The 17,364-nt window shown below is 51.1% G+C and overlaps 3 protein-coding genes and 1 pseudogene across 5 annotated transcripts; all 4 read left to right on the forward strand.

Annotated features, from left to right (window-relative positions):
• The first annotated feature begins 1,782 nt into the window (after positions 1 to 1,782).
• LOC138099088 (feather keratin Cos2-2-like) lies at positions 1,783 to 2,109 on the forward strand. Its single transcript, XM_068996151.1, has one exon. The coding sequence runs from the start codon at positions 1,783 to 1,785 to the stop codon at positions 2,107 to 2,109; it is 327 nt and encodes a 108-aa protein (XP_068852252.1).
• A 3,825-nt stretch (positions 2,110 to 5,934) lies between these two features.
• LOC138099281 (feather keratin Cos1-2-like) lies at positions 5,935 to 6,240 on the forward strand. Its single transcript, XM_068996443.1, has one exon. The coding sequence runs from the start codon at positions 5,935 to 5,937 to the stop codon at positions 6,238 to 6,240; it is 306 nt and encodes a 101-aa protein (XP_068852544.1).
• Positions 6,241 to 8,166: 1,926 nt separating this feature from the next.
• OR6F1 (olfactory receptor family 6 subfamily F member 1) lies at positions 8,167 to 11,455 on the forward strand. Of its 3 annotated transcripts, none has more exons than XM_068996445.1 (3): positions 8,304 to 8,466; positions 8,590 to 8,665; positions 9,957 to 11,455. In XM_068996445.1, exons 1-3 carry the CDS (start codon positions 8,426 to 8,428, stop codon positions 10,899 to 10,901), a joined length of 1,062 nt encoding a protein of 353 aa, XP_068852546.1. In that variant the 5' UTR covers positions 8,304 to 8,425; the 3' UTR covers positions 10,902 to 11,455. The 3 variants fall into 3 exon arrangements, with proteins under 3 accessions (XP_068852548.1, XP_068852546.1, XP_068852547.1); XM_068996446.1 differs by having other exon boundaries at positions 8,304 to 8,441; XM_068996447.1 differs by lacking the exons at positions 8,304 to 8,466; positions 8,590 to 8,665 and adding an exon at positions 8,167 to 8,239.
• A 3,020-nt stretch (positions 11,456 to 14,475) lies between these two features.
• Positions 14,476 to 15,279, forward strand: LOC138099314 (feather keratin Cos1-1/Cos1-3/Cos2-1-like; annotated as a pseudogene).
• The last annotated feature ends 2,085 nt before the right edge of the window (positions 15,280 to 17,364 follow it).

Consider the following 17,364-nt stretch of genomic DNA (forward strand, 5'->3'; position numbering starts at 1 on the left):
GCAGCTCTGCTTTGCAAAGCAGGCCGAGAAGAGCAATGGACGCGCCCAGAGGGCCAAAGGCCGTGGCAGAGGCGCAGCCCGCAGCAGTTTCCTGCCAGGCAGAGGAGGCAGAGGAGGCAGAGGGGCGGAGGGGAGGCCGGGCAGTGCGTGCCGAGTGTGTAAGCGCAGGGGGCAGGCTGTGCGAGCCGTGTGTCCGGCGGCCGTGCAGGGCTGTGGCGGGCGCGGTGTGCGCGGGCTCGCTGCGCACGAAGGAGCTGCGGAGCCGCCTGAGGCCCGGCGGCCGAGCGGCAGCGCCCCCTGCTGGCCGCGGGCGGCGCTGTGGCCCCGGCCCCGCCCGGCCCCGCCCGCGGCGGTTCGTGCCCGGCCGCAGCCCCGGCTCCTCTGCCCGTGTCCCCCAGCGCGCAGTAATACACGGCCGCGTCCCCGCGCCGGGGCCGCCCGAGCCACAGCGCGCTGCTCCGGCCGTCCTCCGACACCAACAGCTGTCCTGCAATCTCCGGCAGATCCTTGGACCTTCTAGAAGTGCCCGCGAGATGTTCGGGTCCTCGGCCCGGGAGCTGACGGTAGAAGTGGATGAAATCCTCGACCTGTTTTTTTGGGTGTGAGCAGCTGATGTTGATGCCGGTACCCTCGGTGGTCACCAGCCGTGGCTCCTGCTGGACCTGAGCTCTGACCGCAGCCACTGCCGGGGAGAAAAAAACCCCTCAACTCCTACTTTCTCCCCAGCCCTGCCCAGAACAAAGTCCCACAGAAGCAGTCAGGAACGTACAGAGATTATGAGGAAAATAGTTTGCAGAGGATGTCAATATGTGCAGGAACGGAAATGTCCATTAATAATAATAATAATGACTACATAAAATATACAAAAAGACACAGAGGAAAGGAAGGTACGGGAATGGTTGGACAAAGAGAAGAGAGATGAGTTTTCTGACGCAATATGGAATGGTGCAGACGAAGGGATGGAGAAGAGTATGGTTATGGGACAGAGGCCCGTGAAGAAGCCAAAGGGGACGGTAGTTTCCAGGGACCTGCGGGGTCGCCCCGGCCCCACCCCCGCGCACCGAGCAGCACCGCGGCCAGCGCCGCCAGCCCCGAGACCCGGCACCGCCGCATCCCGCCGCTCCGCCGCCCGAGCATCGCCGCTCCCGCCAGCCTCGGCCCTGTGCTCTGGCCGTGCCGCCTCTTTTTCTCTTCTCTTCTCTCCATCGCCTCCAGCTCCGCCCCGGGGCTGAGCCCTGCGCCGGTGCCGCTCTGCCTCTCGCCCGGGCTCAGAGCACTCAGGGGCTCTGCACGGGCACAGCTTGGTGTCTTGGCAAATGGACTCTCCCCCTGCTCCAGCAAGGACATCCCGGCGACAATCAGCCTGCACAGAACCAGCTGCAGCCTGAGGCAGCAGCAGCAGCAGCGCCCCGGCCCAGGAGATGGAGCCACTTCCCGGAGCTGTCTCACCTCAATGGACCTCTCAGCTGATTCCTGCTCTATTCTACGACGGCTCTTGGGGCTGTTTGTCATGGGAGAGAGAAGTCGGAAGAAGGTTCAAAAAGGAGGGAGGCTGGGATGGTGATCAGGTGGCATCTGGACTCGGGGCCTGGGCAGTAGCTACATAGGAGCTGGTGGCTCTTTTTGGGCCCTGACAGGATGAGGCCAACCAGCCCTCATACATCTCTGCAGAGCCTCTGCCTCCTGGCCCTGCATGTTCTTTGACTCCTGATGTAGTGACAGACTGCTCCTCATATATCCTTATATTTTGCTTCTTCCGTGCCCTCTCTCCAGGTTACCCTCATGCCCCATGACATGTCCTGCACAGAGAAGTGCCATCCCTGCCATCCCTGCCAGTCCTGCGGCCCCTGCCCGCTGGCCAACAGCTGCAATGAGTGCTGTGTCAGGCAGTGCCAGAGCTCCACCGTCGTCATTGAGCCGCCTGCTGTGCTGGTGACCCTGCCCGGGCCCATCCTCAGCTCCTTCCCACAGAACACCGTGGTGGGATCCTCCACCTCCGCTGCCGTTGGCAGCATCCTCAGCTCTGAAGGAGTGCCCATCAGCTCCGGGGGCTTTGACATCTCCTGCATCACCAACTGCTATGGTGACAGTAGATGTCACCTCTGCTAAATCTGCTGTCAATGGCCTCAGATAAGGATACCGAGGAACTCAGAATATGAAGCTAGACAGAGGATCAATCTTTTTGTCATTGTTTTAAGAGCAGCTGATCATTGCTGATTCGCCTTGCCAGGATAAACTTGAAGGGATCAACCTGAGGAAGTTGATACTGCGTTCTCTGAAAACTTGGCCTATGTCTACCTCTCCTTTCACTCTCACCCTTTCTCACTCTTGCCTTTGTTTTCCTATGATTCCTTCAAAACTTGCTGTGAGGACCCCAGAGACCAGCATGCAGGGGCATGCTGGACTGTCTCCTGTTGCTGGACAGGTCAACAGATTCCCTGTGGGAACTCTGCCACAGGAAAAGGGAAGAGATTCTCAGCTGTTTCTGCTCCTCTTCATACTTGGAGCCTCTGCCTAGAGTGACCTCATTTTCACCTTTGGACACATTAAAAACTTGCTGCAGCCTTGCCTGTGTCCTTTAGTTGTCTTTCATCTGTGCACTGAGTGCTGTGCAGAAAAGCCATTGGTTGACAGGCACTAGGAGAGCCCTTCATCATTCCTAGTGGCACTGGGGTGTGGGACAAATCGCAATGAAACTTCTTTCCACCACTGCTTCCAGGCACTGAGGCATCTCAGAATTTCATAGAATTTTAGGCTGGAAGGGTATTCTAAATTTCTGCTGGTCCAATCTCCCTACAATGAGTAGTGACACCTTCCACTAGACCAGATTGTTCAAAGCCTCACCCAACCTGACCTAGAATGCATACAGGGATCTATCATCTCTCTGGGAAACATATTCCTCTGTAATATCACCCTCTTTGTAAAAAATTTCTTCATAGCTAGTCTGAATCTACCAACTTCTAGTTTAAAACTGTTTCTCCTGCCCTATCACAACACACCCTGCTATTTCTTTTAAGCCCCCTTTACATACTGAGAGGCTGCAACAAAGTCTCCTCAAAGCCTTCTCTTCTCCAGGCTGAAGGAGCCCAATTGTCTCAGCCTGTCCTTATAAGAGAAGTGCTCCTGTCCTCAGATCGTTTTTGTGAGCTCCTCTGGGCTTGCTTCAAATGGTCCATGTCTTCCCTCTGCTGAGGACTCCAGAGCTGGAGGCAGTATTTGAGATGGGGTCTCAGTGTAGAGGGTCGGAATCAGGAAACAGTTGGTTTTCTGGGCTGCAAGAGCACATTTATAGCTCATATCCAGCCTTTCATCCATGAAGGAAGACATCCCTAGTTATTCCACTGCCAATTGCTGTCAGTCCTTGCCTGGCTGCATCTCCTTTCAGAAATACCGCTTGGACCTGAAGACATCATACAATCAGGAATCCTGAAAACTGCTGTTCTCTAGAAGAGAACTGCAGGCATGTGGGAAGCCTGAGGAGGTCAGCATTTCCACAAGTTCTTGGGGAAGAGTGCTCCTCTTGCTTTGTGTGAAGCTGTGCTGGGCAAGAAGGCTCACAAGCCAAAGAATGGCAGGAATTGGGAATGGGTTAATAGCCTTGGAATGGCCTAAATTTCCTACTCCACTGCCCCTCTCCTCCATCACCTGATCCAGGGGCCATGGTCATCGTGCCTGGTCATGGGCAGCAGATACAACTTACCCATGCAGCCCTCTCCCCCTGCAGCACAGCATCTGACCTGGCTCACCTGGTGCTCCTTCTGTAGGGCTGAGGTGTTCCTGGGCAGCATTGGGATCAGCTACAGCAGGCCCCACACTGGAGTCTCCTCTCCCTGTGAACCCAACACCCATCAGGTGAAGCCAGCCCCGGGACAGGGAGTGGTGGCAAAACACACAACAGGGCTTTGTTCTGCCTTGTCTTGCCCCAGGACAGAGCAGCTTTCTGGAGGCCCAGGAACTCTAGGGCCCCACAGGTGTCACAACCCAGCCACAAGTGCACTTCTACCCTATACAGGGTCTGTGGGAGTCAGAGCAGAGTTAGCAGGTAACCCTGGGACAGGGAGTATGAGGACCAAGCCCACCTAGACCAAATTCATCCATGGGCTCAGCTCAGCTCTGTGAGAGCCCAGGCCTAGCACAGGCCTGTCCCAGCTCTGCCCTCTCAGTGCCTGGGTCTGGCCTGAGCTACTCTTGTTCTTCTGACCTAGCCAGACCCCTTCACCACCCACCGGAGTCACAGGATGGACCCTTTACATGGGCCTCTCTTGAGTCTGGCCTTGCCCTGAGCCCCAGCACCAGCTCTGGCCCTGCCACTCCTGTCCAGATCTGGCCCTCCTGGGACCTCCTGCACGTCTGTAGAACAGATTAGGGCAATAATCAACAGATACTTCTGGGGCAGAATTATCCCCTAAGACAGAGGTCTGAGATGGAAAAGATCTCTTGCTGTTTCTCAGTAGAGTCCTACACCAAGGATGTATTTCTAGGCACCTCCCTCAACAACTGGCTCCCTAAGGCCCGCGTTTCCTCAGGACTGGTGATGAATACACATCTACCCCCCTTCACTGAGCTTGGTGTCTGCAGGGTTGTTTCTCTCACATCTTCTCTCAGCTCTCTTCTGTCTGCTGTTCCACAGTAGGTGTTTCCTCCCTTCCTAAACATGTTATTCCAGAGCTGCTTCCACCATCACTGATAAGCTCAGCCTTGGCCAGCGGTGGATCAGTCTTAAAGCCATCTAGTATTGGCTGCCCCACAAGCAAAACCCTTCCATGGAACCCAAATCCAGAGGGTGCAAGGCAAACAGAGCCAGGGGCTTCTCTGAGGTCCTGTGACAGGACCACAGGCAATGAGCACAGGCAGGAACACTGGAAGCTCTGTCTGAAACATAGGAAAGACCTTATTGTTGAGGGTGACTGAGCACTGGCTCATATTGCCCAGATTACCTGAGGATTCTCCCTCCTTGGAGATATTGGAAAGGCATAAGGGGAGATTTAGGAGCAAGAGAATGAAACCCAACAGTGCAGCCCAAATGCCTGAGATTCTGAGCAAAAGTGAACATTGGAGCAAGTTGGGAGGCATGGAGGAAAGAAACATGGCATATCATTTTGCAATGGTATCATGGCATATTCTTGGGTGACCAGTCAAGGGCTGAAGTGCCGGGAGCAGCTGGGCCCCTTCCTGTCAACAAGGCCACAGACAATACCACCAGTGAGCTCCAGGCCAACCTCATTTCCCTGCACTGCACCCACCCAGCACTTGAGCTGAGGATTCTGCGGACACTGACACATTCCTGCCCTGGAAATCCTGAGGTGTCTCAATCCCAGCACTTAGAAGAAGCCTCCATGAAGAAATGTGTATGACATAAGCCAGGAAATGAAAAGGTGGCAACACGGAAAACAAGCACCCAGCCCATGTCATTAGCTGGCATGTTTTCCATACATTATGAGGACCTTAGGAAATTACCGCTTTCATAGAAGCCACCTCTGGGCCTGGAGCAACTCAGAGCCACCATAAAAGGCAGCCCAACTTCATGCTCTCTCATCCACTTCTCCTGCCTCCTTCTCCTTGGGATCCAGGTGAGTCTGAAGCTCTTTTCCCCTGTCCTTTTCTGGTGAAGTAGATACGTGTTCCTGTAGCCTGTGAGAGGTCTTAGGGCTGCTGGTGCTGAGGGGTCAGAGAAGAGCTAAGGTCTGACTTAGAGAGTGTCAAGGATTTGGCTGAGGGAGCTCTTTATTGAAGAAATAAGGTGAAACTTTGCAGTACTGTGTCAGGATGAGGCTGAAACCCCCTTTCTCTCACTGCCTAGTTTCTCCCTTCTGGCATAGCAGGTACCATTGAAATTCTTGCAGTGGGATGATGGACTCATGGCCGATGCCTCCTCACATATGCCTGTGCTCTGCTTCCTCCCTGCCCTCTCAGGTGCATCTCCAGCCCCAAGACATGTCCTGCTACACCTCGTGCCGGCCCTGCCAGCCCTGCGGCCCCACCCCGCTGGCCAACAGCTGCAATGAGTGCTGTGTCAGGCAGTGCCAGAGCTCCACCGTGGCCATCCAGCCCTCCCCAGTCGTGGTGACCCTGCCCGGGCCCATCCTCAGCTCCTTCCCACAGAACACCGTGGTGGGATCCTCCACCTCTGCTGCTGTTGGCAGCATCCTCAGCTGTGACGGAGTGCCCATCAACTCTGGCGGCTTTGACCTCTCCTGCATCACCAACCGCTATGGTGGCAGAAGGTGTCCTCCATGCTAAATCCACTGGTGCAGCCCTCACAAGGACCCCCAGGAATCCAGAATCTGATGCTGGACTGAGGACAGAGCTCCTGGCCATTGAATTCAGAGATGCTGAGTAACCAATGCTGCCCTTCCAAAGGAGGGCAGGTGGGGTTCTCTGAAACCATGGCCAGTGTTTGACTTCCCTGTCTTACTCTCTCTCCCACCTCTCTCTTGTCTTCCATACTTTTGGACTGTAAGCCTCTCTGGGGGATCTGTTAACTGCTGCCCACTGTGGGGCAGGCAGATGGATGCCCCATGGGATCTCCAGTGTCGGTGATGGGCAGAGACTTCCGGCAGTTGCATGTGGTATCCCACCACCACCAGCAGCCTCCTCTATAAGGGAACTCATTTCCCACTTCAATGACAATAAAGCCTTCTGCATCTCACCCTCAGCCTCCATGTAATCCTTTTTTGGTGTCCTTGTCTTGAGTTGCTGAAACCAAAAGGCATTGCTATGGGTGGTGGAGGAAAAGGTGGGGACACAAGTGGACCATTGATTATTCCCAGAGGAAGGGGAGGCTGGGAAACACAGCAGTGGGGCCCTTTCAGGCACTGTCCACTGGAGCTAAGGAAGGCATCCCTGACTTCTCCACAGACAGCAGGGATCAGGCTCAGCCTTCCAACATTTCTGCTCAGATACAACTCCTTGGTCTCAGAGCACGTCCTGCAGATGGGGAACACAACCCATCTTCAGGACCAGATTTAACAGACTTTGTAGACTCTTTCCACAGTCAGTGATGGGACATCAGGTCACCCAGGGGACTTATCCCATCCCAAAGCAGATGTGCACAGGAAATGGCACAAACCATCTTTCTGGAGACACAGATCCTGCAGCTGACCAGTGGTGGCCTCTGAACTCCCCAGCTAGGGAGGGAGCTCACAGCAGGGCCTACATACCTGGTCACGTGCTTATGGCTTGCTTCATTAAGTGATCACAAGCGAACACACAGGCTCCAACACCTCCATACCATAGCTAAGCCCCACATCCATGTCCATAGGATAGGACAGCTAGATAGTGGGGAGATGGTTTCATGGTCAGAAAACAGGCTCAAGCTGAGAACTTTACTCCCATTAGCTGCATCTCAGCCTCACACTAAGTACAGGTCAGTTTTCTCTCAACCACACTGAAGCCTGGGACACAGGACTTGCAGAAAATGTCTGTCGAGTCCAACACCTGTGTGGTGATCCTGGACAGTGCAGACAGACTGTCTCTGGAGGTGAATCTAACTCAAGATGCCTAGAGGACGAGAAGTGTGTGTATTTTTGTATGTGTGTGGTCTAAGCCAGCTCTCTAGTTTATCTTGAGTGTCAACAGAAGAAAAATAGGTGTTTGTAAGGCCTGGATTGCCTGATCTGTGAGATACAGCATTTTTTGTAAGAGTTGAACTAAGGCTTGAGAGTGCCTTTTTCTCTTAGCTGATGATAAATGGAGCAAAGATGAGTACTTCAATTGGAGACACCTTCTCTGGAGTCAGGGGAAATAAATTTTCCTCTATTAGTGTCTCATCTGATTTTGAACTTAGATCTTTACTTAGTTCTTCAGCTAAGGCTGAAGACAGAGGCCTTAACTGCATTAAGAGGCTCTGAAATGAGGTAGGTGAACCCCTTACCTTACAGTATCTGTATTCATGTGCCCATAGTTGCCTTTAGTTACTTCCCACCTTGGAGGTTTCACAGCCATCTTGGTATCCAGCACCAAATACTTGAACATGACTATTTCAGACATCTCTATGTCAGCTGAGTTCCTGACAAGGTTCTCATACCACAGCTGCAGGCAGGAGGCAAACACCCAGCCTAGCAGCCACTTAGGGAATTGCATTGCTGTTCTTTAATTGCCCTGTGTGAAGAGAGAGTACTATCCATCTCTGACAAGCCCATAAGACCTCCCAGAGGTCAAACTCCCTGCGGCACACCAGAGGGAAAACAAAAAACAGTCTCCTAGGTGTGGCCAGCTGGAGCTTCATTGTGTTAATGAGGTGGGTGTGGGGATGTTCTTATGCTAATGATGCTGGCGACTCTCTGGTGTATGATCTCGCTGTATGAAGCTAAGCTGAAGAGAGTTTACACTTTGTGTGTGTGCACACAAAGCTCCCTTTAGTGGAATTACAGCCGTGGCTGCGAGAGGGAAAAGATCAGGAGTGCAAGCTGTCAGATCCTACTGGATGGAGAGGAAACAAGGTCAGGCAGCTGCCATCAGCTTGAAGTGAGTCGGCAAGGGGAGAGCTGCTCATCCACACACCTTCATCTGAATCCAGAGCTTCCCCCGCCCCCCCCCCCCCAAAAAAAAAAAAAAAAAAATCTACCTCTTTCTAATGTTCTCCATTAGCCAAGGGGACCATGGCTTCCTCAGGAAGATGGTGCATGAAAAAATGTCATTTGGATCCTTTCCACTGGCAAATCTGGTGAGTGAAGCCTGCCCAAGACATATAGCACAGACTTCCGATGCCTTGCATGTTTAAGGAGAGCTTATTTAAGGGGGATTTCTTTACTCTTTAAGTACATGAGTTTTCTGGTATATATTGCTGTGGAGGAAAATAGGAGAAAAAGAGATGATTCAGATGGTGATTTAGTCCATCTGTCTTCCACATCCACCTGAAGATATGTTCTCCCTAGAGAACTGATCAAGAATCCTCCCTTGCCTACAGGAACAGTTCAGCACAGCTACCTTTAATGGGATAGAACTCAGAGGATTTTGCCTTCAGTCGCTGAGGCTAAATATCTCTGCCTAAGTTGAGATGTCTGACATCCATCTAAAGTGCTCACTAGACTCCTGCCTTAGACCTCAGAGACAGCCGGGCACTTCTAGAGGGCTTTTAGCCATGTATATAGGACAAAGTGAGCCATGTATATAAGACAAAGTGAGACATGTCGCCCTCATGCGTTTTCTCTATCTGTGAAGAAAGAAGGGGGGTAAGCTGAGGAGCTGAGATAGGAGTATTTCACAGTAGATATTTCAGCTTGGTCAGCAGAAATCCTTTCCCTGACTCTGAGAAGGCAAAATTGCAAAGAGGTGAATCGTACCCCTAGTAGCTATGCTGAGAAGCAGACATCAGTGCAGGAAATGGAGGTATTTGCAAAAGCTTCCTGTTCTGAGACTTGAAAGAAAGCAAATTTAGGAGACCTTGACTAGTGACATTCTAACCTGCTTCCCTGTGCAGCTGCAGCTCAGTCTCAATCCCTTGTAATAAGCTGACCCAGAAGAGGTGGGAAAAATCTCTTGCAGTGCCACATTATTCTGACAGTATTTGTATTCCTCAGTTGCATTTGCTGATATCACACCTCAGTATTGCCTGCCTTGGAGAGTACAGGTTATGGTATTCCCTTCCTATTTCTAACAGCTTTTCCCATAGCTTGAGTGCCTCAGCGTGTTGTCCATAGTTTCCTAAGTGGGATTTTCATCCCACAGAAGTGACTACATTCCCCATGTTGTAAAGGAGTTGTATAATCTGATAAATAATTCTCCAAATATTCATTTGTTGGGTTTGGCCTGATTTTCGGGGTTAGATCTAGTTGTCCAAACATGTTTTATCTGGGAAGGATTTCTTAGACAATTTTAATTTAGGATAAATGCCATTTTCCCATGTTGTGAACCAACTGCATTTTCAGGGATGGTGATTTTTTTTCGCTACTTGTAGCATCTGAAGGACCAGCACAGGCATGCAAACTCTCACAGAAGCTTTTCTTTCTCTGCAGATGGACCTCAACATTTGGAAGGACATGGCAAATGGGACAAGTGTGGAAGAATTCATCCTTCTTGGCTTCCCAGGCACATGGCAATCCCGAGTTTCCCTTGTGGTAGTGTTTGCACTGATGTACACCCTGACAGTCATAGGCAATGCATCCATCATAGCCCTTGTGTGGAAAAGCAGCAACCTACACACCCCAATGTACTTTTTCCTCTGTAATCTCTCCTTTCTGGAGATCTGGTACACTACAGGTGTTGTTCCCAAAGCCATAGGGGTCATGCTGGGGACTAGCCAGACCATCTCCTTCAGTGTCTGCATCCTCCAGTTATTCTTTCTTCTCTCTCTAGGCTCCACTGAGTGTTTTCTCCTGTCTGTCATGGCCTATGACCGCTACTTAGCCATATGCTACCCCCTGAGGTACAACTCCCTCATGAACAGTGTCCTCTCTCTTCGGCTGGCACTCAGCTCCTGGCTGGGAGGCTTTTTATCCATCTCCCTGCTGGCCTTTCTGACATCCAGGCTGACTTTCTGTGGGCCAGATGTCATCAATCATTTTCTCTGTGATATAGATTCCTGCCTTGCCCTGTCCTGCAGTGATACATGGCCTGTGGAGCTGGCAACCTTCCTTGTCTCCATAATTGTTGTGGTGGCCTCCTGTGTGGTCACCCTGGTCTCCTACATGTACATCATCTCCTCCATTCTGAGGATTCAGTCAGTCCATGGCCGGAAAAAGGCCTTTTCCACCTGCTCTGCCCATCTCAGTGTTGTCACGATCTGGTACGGCTCCACCATGTTCCTGTATGTCAAGCCATCGGCCCAGAACTCCCTGGATCTGAACAAAATTGTGAATACCTTTAACACAGTGGTAACTCCTTTGTTAAACCCCTTCATTTACACACTCAGAAACAAAGAGGTGAAGCTCGCTCTGGGACGGGCTTTCCAGAAGAAGTGAAGTGACTTTTCAAAGTTGAACAAACAGATTCATCCCCTCCCTCCCATGACTTCTGCCCTGCAGAAGATCCCCGCTGATATGTGTAGGTCTGTGTGGGCATCACAGGCAGTGAGAAGCCACCAGTTCCCCATTGAGCTCATATCAACTTACAGCCATCTCTGGCTGGGCTGAGCCTCAGTTCTGCTGCTCCCACCACCCTCTGTTCATTCCTGGTGAATTCAGAATGCTTCCCAGTCCTCTAAAATGCTGTGCTTGGAAAGGGTCACAAACCCCATCCATAAATGGCTCTGTAACAGAGCTGGAGGAGTGGTACTCCCACAGGTTTCTACCCCAGTTTGCCAAGTGCTTCATTTTGTCAGGGTTCGTCTGAACCTCCTAAAGAAATCCCAGCAACTTCAGGAAACATTGCTTTAGGAAACAGACATGCGTTGCTCCATTTAGCCTGATGTTTTGTGGATGTATCTGTGCCACATTCTTGTAGCTATTTCATCAAATCATACCCTAATTCAAGATAAAATTTGGCAATGTTTGATATCTCTACCTATAGCCATTATTCCTAGCATAAGAATGCAAACAAAATTTACATAATTCCTCTTCCTTCCTTGCCTTAGTATCTGAATCTACTCTCTTATTTTTAATTAAAATTATGCAAAATGGTGTGCTTCATACTAGATGTGTCTGGGCATTTCCACATCTAAAACCCCACATCATTTTTAGCAGTACATTGTTCCACCCATTTTGGGCTTTGTTGTGGAAAAACTTTAATGTGATTGGCAAAGCACTCAAAGTGCAGAGCTGTGGAAGGCTGGCTGGGAAGCAAGTCTCTCTTTATACTCATTGGGAGGGTATTAGCGCTTCCAAACAGCACTTGCTTTTCCCCTCTCAATTTTCATTTCAGAACAGATTAATCATGTTCTCAAAGCTTTTCTTTTTGCACACTGACAGTGAAGATAGTCCATGTAGCCACTTCATAATGAGGAGGCATCAACACAGTAGACAGACCTTTATGGAGAGTGTGGAATTAATTTCACCTGAGGAAGATGATTGAGTCTGAACTGAACATCTACTCCTCCCTTCTAGAAGCAATGGCACTTCTGGAGGAGATTTACAAACCTCCTGCATCCACCTGGGCACTTGGCACTTAGACCTGTATCCAGGCCCAGGCACCATTGCCCAAGGACAGGCTGATTCCCACCCTTTGTCAGCTGTGCTCTTTTTCAGTGGCATTTGGGAAAATGGCTGGGACAGCAGAAAGAGCCTGACACTGTATTTATCCTCAGACAGACATCATTGCTTGTCATTTCTGCCTAGGAATGATGCATTTCAGAGAGAATTGTGTATTTGGAGTGTTGAAGCCCACTGCAGTCCTGGAAAGCAACAAAAAGCATGACCTGACGTCCAAGAAATCCAAGACACAGCAGAGTGCAGGACACTGAGAGCCGCTGTGAATTCCTCGTCACTCTGCTTCAAGCCCTCTGAGATAAACAGGGGCATGCAAAGCCTCACACAGGGCTGTCAGAGCCAGACCCAGGTCACTTGGGAGATGCAGGCTACCTGAGAGAGGAAGAGCAGCAGGAAAACAAATGAGTACCCTGAAATTTCTCAGGCAAAGGGGATGATACTTCATGAGCAACAGACTCCAATTCAAAGGGTGGGATCTATCTGGAAACTCAGCACCCTTGAGTTGAGTTTCCATAAGCAATGCTGTAGTAGGATTGCCTGAAAATAGGTCCCCAGAACCCCTCCTTTAGCTCATGGGAGGAAAGGAGATCACTGAGATCATTACCAGCTGTTGGACAGAGAAACTGGCATGGACTTGGGAACACAGGAGCTCCCTCCAGCACTGGTGACTTCCCTGAAAAGAAGGAGAGCTATGAAAAAGAGTGGTACAACTCTCTGGCAGTGGATGAGTCCAGGAAGAGTCTTGTCCAGAGGCTGGCTGATGGCTGTTTTCCACTTGCTGATGCAGGGTAAGGAAGGGCCCTTCCCATCTTGGGCTAGTGTGACCACAATGGCAAAACCATAAGAGCAGTTGTGCCTCCTACCAAAGGCCTCATTCTCCAGCTGTGGCCATCAGTGGAGGTCCACAGAGAGTAGGAACAGGAAGAAGAGCTGGTAGGCTATTTGCTCTGAGAATCCCAGTGTTATTTTAAGCAGAGGGCATTGACAAGGATGGGTTGGCTTGTTTATGGTGTAGCCTCCAATAGATCTGCCCCAAGTCAGGTTTCTTGAACAGATTTCATCGTCAAAATCCCTGGATTTAGAAACAACTGTAAAAGTTGCAAGAGTATGTGCTTCACAGCAGCACAGCCCTCACTTCCAGGGATGGGTCAGCCAGAGCTTTTCTGGACAACCTGTGCCATGGCCTCACCACCTTCAGAGGAAAGAATTTTTTCTTAGTAACTGGTATGAATCAATCCTGTTTCAGTGGGAAGCCATTCCCCTCGTCTTGTCACTCCATGCCCTTGTAAGAAGTCCCTCTTCGTCTCTCTTAGATCCTCTTTGGGCCCTGGAATGTGATTTAAGGTATCCCCAGGACCATCTCCAGGCTAAACACATCCATCTCTCCCAGCCCTTTTTCCATAGCAGAGGGGCTGCAGCCCTCTGAGCATCTTTGTGGCCTCCTCTGGACTTGCTTCAGCACCTTCACATCCCTCTTATATTGGGGGCCCCAGAACTGGACACAGCACTCCAGCTGGGGTCTCACAAGAGCAGAGTAGTGGGGGAGAACCACCTCCCTAGACCTGGTAGTCACTCTTCTTTTGATGCGATACAATTCTGGGATACAATTGGCTTCCAGGGCTGCATGTGCACATTGCAGGTCATGTCCAGCCTCTCATTCACCAGTACACCCAAGTTCTTCTTGGCTGGGCTGACCTCAGTCTACTCAGTACCCAGTCTGTGTCCATCCTTGGGAGTGACCCAACCCACATTCAGGACCTTACCCTTGGCCTTCTTGAGCTTCATGAGGATTGCATGGGCCCCCCTCTCTTACCCTGTAGAAGTCAAGGTTGTAAGAACAAAACACACTGAGGACTCTGCTGAGGACACCTGGAGACAACTGCATCAGGGTTGGAGCATTGTGAGGAAGGACAAGGAGCCAGACAAGCCCATGACATTTTTTCTGCTGCACAAAGAGGGGATGGGTTAAAACAAGCTAGAATTTTTCCCTGATAGCAGAGTTAGGCAGGTTGGGGCCAAAACCACTTGCACAGTCCGTGGACACAGGGAGGGAAGAAGTGACCATAGGGAGGGAAAGAGAAGGACAGGACATATCCTCATGCACAGGAGCCCTTGGGCACCGAGCTGAGAATTGCTGGAACACAAACAACCCCACCAGAGTTATACAGACTGTTACATCACTTGCCTGGTCTGGGCCCATGCAGTACATAAACTGAGTTTTCTGCCTGCACTGCTGCATTCCTGCCTCAGAAATCCCAGGGCCTTTAATCCCAGGGATCAGAAGAAGCCTTCATTGGGAAACGGGCATGGAACAAACCTGGAAATGAAAAGGCAGCAGTGCAGGAAATGAAAGCACAGCCCATATCATTATGTGTGCTGGTTTGCATTCAAGATGAGCTTGCTGGGAAATTGTTACCTCTGCAAAGGCTGTCCCTGGTCCTGCGGCAGTGAAGGGCAGGTATAAAAGGCAGCCCAAGTCTCTGCTCTCCCATCCACTTCTCTTGCTTCCTTCTGCTTGGGAACCAGGTGAGTCTGAAGCCACTTCTCTTTCTCTTCCAAAGGGAGATCTCCACTTGGTGGACATCTCAACTGATGTTGGCTTTCTTGTATTTGGGGTTTGGAGCATCTGGTCATGAGAGAGGAAAGGAGGGAGGAGGCTGGCATAGAGAGAGGCTAGTGACTGTGGTTCGTTTTGGTTTATGCCCTGGGAGAGAACTTCCTGAGTCGGGCTGCTCTTTGTAGGGCTCCTGGCACAATCTCCAGCTTCCCACTCACAGTGGCCTTGGCTCTTTTGTGATGGGGTAACCAGGCTGCTCTTCACCCACCCACCCACTGTTGTGCTCTGTTTCCTCTCTGCTCTCTCTGCCAGGTGCACCTGCAGCCCCAAGACATGTCCTGCAACACCCCGTGCCGGCCCTGCCAGCCCTGTGGCCCCACCCCGCTGGCCAACAGCTGCAATGAGTGCTGTGTCAGGCAGTGCCAGGACTCCACCGTCGTCATTGAGCCGCCTGCTGTGGTGGTGACCCTGCCCGGGCCCATCCTCAGCTCCTTCCCACAGAACACCGTGGTGGGATCCTCCACCTCCGCTGCCGTTGGCAGCATCCTCAGCTCTGAAGGAGTGCCCATCAACTCTGGCGGCTTTGACCTCTCCTGCATCACCAGGCGCTACGGTGGAAGGAGAGGCCTCCCCTGCTAATGGTGCTGGGCATATACAGGTCTTGGGAGGTGTCCCCCAGATCTCCAGGCATGGTGCTGGACAAAGGAAGAATCTCAGGTCATTTCTTTCAGAGGAACTGACCATCTTTAGTTCCTCCTGAAAATGCTGGCAGGAAGGGCCCAGCTCAGGCACTTTGAAAGCACAGCCTATGTCTTGCCTACATACCTCCTCTTCTCTATTTTCGTTGTGTCCTTCTGCTCCCCTGGGCTGCAAGGCTCCTCTAAGCCAGCCTGCACTCTACAGGCAAGCAAACGGATGCCCTGCATGGACTTCACCATGGCCAAGAGGTGAAGTGTCTTGCTTGTCCCTCCAGATCCCTGCATTGAGTGTCTGTGCTTCTAACAACTTTGATTCCCTCTTTAAATTCAATAAAGATTTTTGCATCTCAGGCCCGGTCTCCAGGTGGTCCTTCCCTCCACATATGCCCTTGCAAGCTGCTGGGAGAGAATGGTGTTGATGCTGGGAGGGGATAAGGTGACAATGTAGTGAGATCCTTCATCCAGAAAAATGTGAGGTTGGGATACACTGCAGAGGGTCCTCCCTGGGGTACAGTCCTGGGGCAGGATGCAAAACATCCCCAGCTACCTGAGGGCAATCAGCCCTTGCCCTTCAGTGTCTCTGCCCAGATACACCCCCAACACCTCCTGCAAAACCTCTGCTGTCCTCAAGTGACAACTAGAATTCTGTCAGAGGTCCTGAAGACAAACCACCCTGCAGGATCATGGGAATGCATCACCTCTTTCTCTGGTCAGTGCTGTGCTGGGGTAGACAGAAAATGTTCCCAAAGGATGTCAGAAGTGTGGTTGTGTGGAATGGCCTCAGGGCTGGCCTCATCTCCATCTTCTCCTCCTCTCCACTGCCCAGTCTCAGACCATGGCCAGCACAAATGACCATGGGCAACTGGGATCTGTTCCTTCTTGAAGCCCTACCACAACACCTAAGGCCCATGGCAGGGCCCAGGTTTTGGCAGGCATGTAGGGCTGGCATAATTCACAAGTTAGTACTGGGATTAACCACACTGGGTCTCACACTGGAGTCCCCGTGAACCCTCATGGGCCAGGGCAGTCCATGGACAGTAACCAATGCCCACAGACCCTTCACTTCTTGGTGGTACCTTGTCACTCCCAAGCACAGATGGAGCAGCTTTGCTCAGGCTCAGGGCCTCGAAGGCCCTGCTGTGTCAGGACCAGTACTGCTCCAGAAAAGCTCTGTGCAAAGTCATTCTGGTCCCCTTGAGTTGTGGAGGTAACAAGGGGACACACTCAGCAGTGTCTGTGAGCTGTCTGTGGCAGATAAGTTTTGTTCACAAACATCCCTTTTGCTCAGTCTGATGCTCTTGGGCACTGTGGTGATCAAAAGCACATCAGAGGCCTCGTTCAGTAAGGGCTGGATAAACAGAATCCATCCATCCATCCATCCATCCATCCATCCATCCATCCATGCATCCATCCATCCACAGTGGAAATTGTGTAAATTGCCCTTTCCCCATCTGAGAGTCTGGAATGCAGACAGATGTCCTTTTCTTCCAGAAAGTGAGGTTGTGAAGTCCTTTGATGACATCACCTCCTCTTGCTTGTTTGACCAACAGTCGGTCAGGGTGACAGAGGTATCAGGGCACTGAACACATCTCTCTTTGCAATAAGGTTGATGGGGACTGCATAAGCCAAGTTCTGCAGGATGCAGTTCTAATGAATGTCTGCACCCTGTGCATACCTGTTGGACATTCCTGCTTTTTAGCCATCCCTTCACTGTTTATAGAAGATGGGTAACAGGGCTGATGACAGCATGGAACCGTGTCTCTACAGAAAGTTGGGCCTACTAGTGTACAACATTCTTCTTCCTTTCCATGACACGGTCATGGCATTAATCTCTGTGTTTCTGTGAAGAACAGCTGGCTTCACTATTAACACAGACATCTAGGGATTTTTTTCCGTGATACTCCAAAATTTCTCTTTCAACTTCCACCCTCAGCTTAAGCAAGTGATTAAAAGGCTGGGACATCACCGATGTTTACAGTTCCCTGAATGCAGGGAAGGAGCTGATGAAGGCAAAGCTAAGTTCAAA

This window comes from Aphelocoma coerulescens, chromosome 27 (assembly GCF_041296385.1).
Source record: "Aphelocoma coerulescens isolate FSJ_1873_10779 chromosome 27, UR_Acoe_1.0, whole genome shotgun sequence".
NCBI classification, from domain to species: Eukaryota; Metazoa; Chordata; class Aves; order Passeriformes; family Corvidae; genus Aphelocoma; species Aphelocoma coerulescens.